Source organism: Neofelis nebulosa, chromosome 6, assembly GCF_028018385.1.
Source record: "Neofelis nebulosa isolate mNeoNeb1 chromosome 6, mNeoNeb1.pri, whole genome shotgun sequence".
NCBI lineage: Eukaryota > Metazoa > Chordata > Mammalia > Carnivora > Felidae > Neofelis > Neofelis nebulosa.
In genome coordinates this window covers 8,776,830-8,782,829 of record NC_080787.1, presented here as the reverse complement: position 1 = coordinate 8,782,829, position 6,000 = coordinate 8,776,830, and the positions used below count along the sequence as shown (strand labels likewise).

Below are 6,000 nucleotides of genomic sequence, written 5' to 3'. Positions count from 1 at the left end.
CTAAACAATTACGTTATCTCGCAACGAAAGAACTTTCTACCCAAAAAACAAAACCAAAAAAACCTGAGGTTAAGTAATTTGTCTAAGGTCATACTGCCTGTGGACAACAGACTCGGCTTGGGGCCAAGACGGTCTTCAGAGGCACGGCTACAGATCACGGCGGGGGGGGGGGGCGGTGACCCCAATTAATGGAGAGAATATGTAAACACACACCCAGAAAAACGTCCAGGCACAACACGGAGCCACACTCGCCCCGCGCACGGGACCCTCGGCCCAGAGCCCGAGCGGGCTGGGCTGAGGCGACGAAGAGCCGAGATCGCGCCCTCAGCGGTTGGGGCAGCACCGCCGGCGCATCCACGGACTCGTACAAATTCCGGTGGCGGGGGAGGCAGGTTGGGGGGGGGGGGGTGGCTCGCGGAAGAGGGAGCAGGTGTCCTGCAGTAGTTGGGGGCCTAAGGAATAATTACAGAAGAGCACTCGGGGCGGGTAAGGTGCGGCCGGTAGGTGCGTACCCCGGGGAGGCCTCCCAGGTCTGGCGGGGCGCGGAGCTGCTCGTCGCGGAGGACCCGGTGCAGCGCCCAGGGCGCGGGAGAGGGCGCTGCTCCGCGTCCCCGCGTCCCCGCGTCCCGGGCGCGTCCCCGCCGCCGCCGCCTCGCTCCTCCCGCCGCCCCGACCCTTGCACTGGGGCGCGCGCTCGCTTGCCTGCTTCCTGCCGCCGCCTCCGGGGCCATGGCGACCTGCCTGCGGCTGCGGAGCTGCCGGGCCCCGCGCCTCCCGCCCGCGCCCGCGGGCCGCGGCCTGCGCCCCGGCTGCCCCGCGCAGCCCCGCCGCTCTGCCGGGGGCCCGGCCGGCCTGTCCGCGGCGCTGCTGCGCACCGAGGGCTTCGTGGGCGGCCGCTGGCTCCCGGCCGCCGCCGCCTTCCCCGTGCACGACCCGGCCAGCGGCGCCCAGCTGGGCTTGGTGGCCGACTGCGGGGTGCCCGAGACCCGCGCCGCGGTGCGCGCCGCCTACGAGGCTTTCTGCAGCTGGAGGGGCGTCTCGGCCAAGGTGAGCGCGCTCGGGGGCCCGGGCTTGCCCCATAGGGAAACGGGCCGCGTCGCTCCCCCCTCCCCGATGCGCCGGGCACGAAGTCGTAGAAAGGAGAGCAGAGGCGAGCCACGGGGAAGTTTGGAGCGTCGTCGGCGTGGTCCCGACCGCGGTGCGGGGGGCTGGGGCCAGGCGCCGCCCTCCAGCCTCTGGAAACGTCCAGCCGGCCAGGCAGAAGCCGGACGAGTAACATGAAATGAGCAGCGAGCCGAGGGTGGGGTGAGCAGGTCGAGGGGCCTGACCGTGGGCGGGGGCCGGGAGGTGAGCTCAGGTGGCTCAGCCTGGGTCGTCCGGCGTGGTGCAGGACCGTGCTCCAGGTTTCGGCCTGCGTGGAAGGGCGCTGCGCTAGCGGGCATCTCCTGGGCCTGCAGGTGGTCGTCTTCACACGACCTTCCCTCTCTACCTGTGTCCTTACCTTCTTCCTGTAAAGACGCTAGTCGTGTTGGGTGAAGACCCACCTGTATGACCTCGTTGAACCTTGATAACCTCTTTCAAGATCCTGTTCTGAGATACCGGGGGCACAGCAGGGGGAGACACAATTCAGCCTGCGCATCAGGGTAGCTTCCCAGAGGACACGAGCTGCAATGATAAAGGCAGGGGAAGGGAATTCAGCTGGACCAAGATTCCCGAGTCAGGAGCGTGCCTGACCCATTTGTAGAGCAGCAAGGGGGTGGGGAGGCTCTGCAGGCGGGAGAGTCAGGGGATGGCCTGCTGGATCCACAGGGGAGCGTGGACTAGGTTTTACCTTGAGGGAGGTGGGGCACCGTCCCAGGGTTTCAAGCTGAGCGGTGATCGGGTTTGCATTTGGAAAGGGTACTGGAGGCACAGCACGGAGAGGGAGGGGCGGTGGAGGCCCCTTAGGGGGCTGGTGGCAGTGACTGAGGCTTGAAGCAGGGCGGTCCGCGGAAGGGTCTGTTGTGACCGTGCAGGTAACTGGAGTCCCTGGCGGTGACAGGGTGTGAGAGAAAGAGGGGTCAGCCGGGACCCCGGGGTCTCTGGCCAGAATAGTGGGCAGGAAGGAGTGACCACCAGCTGAGACGGGGAAGGGGGTGGGCAGGAGCTGGCGGTGTTACAGGTGTCTGCAGCTCTTCTGCCCCCCTCTCTGATCCGGTGGTTGTTTGAGCCCGGGGCTGGTGCCCGGACCGCTCACTGACACAGTCCCCGGGTGTTCACGTCACCCACCTGACATCAGTGCCCTTGAACGTGAACGCGTGGCATCAGCTTGGCCTCAAGGAGCTCGGGCCTTCTCTCCTTCCTTCTTGGAAGGATCTCGGAGCATTTTCCTGAGGAAGTAAGGGGCTCCGCCTTGCCTAGGAAGACAGGCCCACCTCTGCAGCTATGAGACGTGGGCTCTGATACTGCTTGTGTGGCCACCGTGACCCTCCCTTCTTGTCCCCAGGCCTGTGCCGTCCACCCCCGCCCTCAGCTGCTTTCTGCCCGCTTCCCTAGGCCTTCACGTCCCGCCCGCCCGCCCACCCGTTGCGGAGGTCGAGTTCACCTGTTGATTCTGCCGTTGGGCCCATCCCAGCGAGCTCACAGCCTCACTGTTCTCCCTTCTCTCAATAGCACAGGTCTTGCATTTCCTGTTGACATTTTTTTTGCCTCACAGCTTTCTTTTCACGTGTTTTAGGACCTCCTGGAGGAGCTCAGGGGAGAAGGGAGCTGGGTACTTACAGGCGCCTCATAAGCCGGCGCGTTGGTTTCCTGTGGCCGCTGTAACAAATTACCACAAACTTCGTGACTTCACACAACACAAATGCCCTTACTATTCTGGAAGTCAGAAGGCCAAAATGTGTGGACAGGGCTGTGTTCCTTCTGGAAGCTCTAGGGGTTTCCTCACCTTTCCCAGCTTCTTGAGGCAGCCCCACACTCCAGCCTCTTTTTCTGCTACTACTTGGTCTTTGACCTTCCTGCCTGTCTCTTATAGCGACCTTGTGATTACCTTGGGCCCACCTGGGAAATGCAGGCAACCCTCCTCACCTCGAGGTCCTTAACGTAATCACACCTGCAAAATCTCTTTTGCCACGTAAGGTAACAGGTTGACAGGTTGCAGTGATTAGGGTGAGGCCGTCTCTGAGGGCCCTTACGGTGCCTGCCACATCTGAGTACTGTTCTTGGTGCTTAACAGGTGCTTCCTCTAGTCCTTTCCATGGCTCTATGAGGTAGATACTCTATCCTTGTTTTGGATGAGGAACCTGGCTGCGAGAGGCTCAGAGTTCACCATCCACCACTCACCCCTGCTCAGGTGGGGGTTCTGGGACTTGAGCCTCACGTGACTCCGTGCATCGTGAGCCTCCCTGCCGGAGCCCTGCATGCTCACACAGCTCCTCACAAAGGCTGTGGAAGTTTCTGGGAGCTGCCCCACAAGCCTGATGGTTCAAACAACAGAAACAGATTGGCTCAGTGCTCTGGGCTAGAAATCCAAAGTCAAGGCTGCTTCCTTCTTTTTTTTTAATGTTTGTTTATTTTGAGAGACAGAGTGAGAGTGGGGGAGGGACAGAGGGAGAGGAAGACCGAGAATCCGAAGCAGGCTCCAGGCCCTGAGCTGTCAGCACAGAGCCCAGCATGGGGCTCGAGCTCACGAACCATGAAATCATGACCTGAGCTGAAGTTGGATGCTTAACTGACTGAGTCACCCGGGCGCCCCTGCAACATGTGTGTTTTGGGCGGAGCCCATTAGCCCGTAACACAGGCTGTGCATACTGACGATGGTTCGTCGCCTCCCCTGGTCCCTGGGGTTCGGCCTGGACGTTGTGTTTTCTGCCACCAGCAGAATCCACTTTGTATTCCTGCAGTTCTTCTGCCATTTCCCGTTCTTCTCTCGTTCTCTCTCAGGCAGAGCGTGTGCTTTACATCGAGCAGACCATGTGCTCGGATATTTGATTGCTTTCTCCGAGCTAGGCCCCCTAGAACATAGTCTTTCCTCTCTCACCCAGAGGCAGTGCTGGCCTGTAGTCACCAGCTTCCTACCTGGCAGAGCACAGGGCCAGCAGGAAACTGTACCTGTGTGCGGTGAAATTGTTCATATTTGCACTGTTCCACAGAAGCTGCTTTTCTCTTTCACAGTTTATGACTCTGCATACGCCTTTATGTGCAACTTGAAATGGAATCTCATTACTTATCAAAGAGGGGCCTGCACACCTGAGACTAACATAACGTTATATGTGGATTATGCCTTAAAAAAGAAAGGTCAAGGGGCGCCTGGGTGGCGCAGTCGGTTAAGCGTCCGACTTCAGCCAGGTCACGATCTCGCGCTCCGTGAGTTCGAGCCCCGCGTCAGGCTCTGGGCTGGTGGCTCGGAGCCTGGAGCCTGTTTCCGATTCTGTGTCTCCCTCTCTCTCTGCCCTTCCCCCGTTCATGCTCTGTCTCTCTCTGTCCCAAAAATAAATAAGAAACGTTGAAAAAAAATTAAAAAAAAAAAAAAAAAGAAAGGTCAAGTTGTGTCTCCCCGGGAGTGAGGGGACACGGAAGGTTATTTTGTATGACTGTTGCTCTTTTTATTTCCTCGGCCAGGAGAGGAGTTCATTACTTCGGAAATGGTACAACTTAATGATGCAAAATAAGGATGACCTTGCCAAGATCATTACAGCTGAAAGTGTAAGTTCAAGGTCCTAACTTGTTACCCTAAGAAAATGCCCTGGAATTCTCAGGCAAAAGCTTGGGAAAGCCTCTAACTTCAGGGCTGTTCTGCAGCTAAAGAAAATGGGAATTCTTCACCTAATGGTCAAATACCAACTAATCCTTTTTTTAAATGTTTATTTATTTATTAAAAAAAGTTTTGTTGATGTTTATTTATTTTTGAGATGGCGGGGGGTGAAGGGAGCTGTGGTGGAGGTGGGGAGTACAGACAGAGAGGGAGACGCAGAATCCGAAGCAGGCTCCAGGCTCTGAGCTGCCGGCACAGAGCCCGACGCGGGGCTCGAACCCACGAGCTGTGAGATCACGAGCCAAAGTCAGACGCCTAACAAACCACTCAGGCACCCCCATAGGTACCAACTAATTCTTGTGGCCAGCATCAACAGTTGCTAATGAAGCCAGGCCCTCATCGCTGCTAGAACTGTTTGTATGTTGCACGCTTGAGTGACATAGAGAAACACGGAAGGAGCTAGGGAGTGTTACACTAAGTGAGATAAATCAGTCCAAGAACGACTGGCACATTTTATGATTTCCTTCTATGTGGAATTTAAGAAACGGAACAAACAAAGGAAAAGTAAAAAGGACAAAAAGAGGTTCTTTTTTTTTTTTTTAATTTTTTTTTTTTTTCAACGTTTTTAATTTATTTTTTTTTGGGACAGAGAGAGACAGAGCATGAACGGGGGAGGGGCAGAGAGAGAGGGAGACACAGAATCAGAAACAGGCTCCAGGCTCCGAGCCATCAGCCCAGAGCCCGACGCGGGGCTCGAACTCACGGACCGCGAGATCGTGACCTGGCTGAAGTCGGACGCTTAACCGACTGCGCCACCCAGGCGCCCCAAGAGGTTCTTAAATACAGAGAACAAACTGTACTGAAGGTGGGAGGGGAGGTTATAGTGATAACCATAACACGTGAGAGATAGATTTTGAGTGAAACTACGTGAATAATGCTTTCTCACCGTTCCCAGTTGTTTCCATGTGATTGGTACGGTTGATTTTTTTTTTCATGTTGTTTTTGTACGTTGAAAACGAGCCTGTAGCTTCTGGTAGCTGTAACAGTCATGTGACACCAGGGTCCCACCCTTGGGAAGATGTTAGGAGGAGAATAAAGGAGGAGAGGCACTTGCCACTATCTTGGACGCGAACAGGATTGTGGTTTGGGTGGGGCTCGTTGCTTTCTGTCACCGTTTGTAACTCTGCTTTCTAAGACTTCTGCTGGGGTCACCGGTTTCTCAACAACCACGTGGGTTTTGTGAGGGGCAGGAGACTTGTCTGCCGTGC

At 56.9% G+C, this 6,000-nt stretch overlaps 1 protein-coding gene across 2 annotated transcripts in view; it reads left to right on the top strand.

Annotated features, from left to right (window-relative positions):
* The first annotated feature begins 627 nt into the window (after positions 1-627).
* The window catches only part of ALDH5A1 (aldehyde dehydrogenase 5 family member A1), a 27,531-nt gene continuing 22,158 nt past the window's right edge, over positions 628-6,000 (top strand). The window contains exons 1-2 of one of the 2 annotated variants that reach the window (XM_058732847.1): positions 628-1,047; positions 4,600-4,683. In XM_058732847.1, coding sequence (XP_058588830.1) covers positions 730-1,047; positions 4,600-4,683 — 402 coding nt within the window. In that variant the 5' untranslated portion in view covers positions 628-729. The remainder of the gene's footprint in view (positions 1,048-4,599; positions 4,684-6,000) is intronic. The other variant, XM_058732846.1, reaches the window with a different exon arrangement.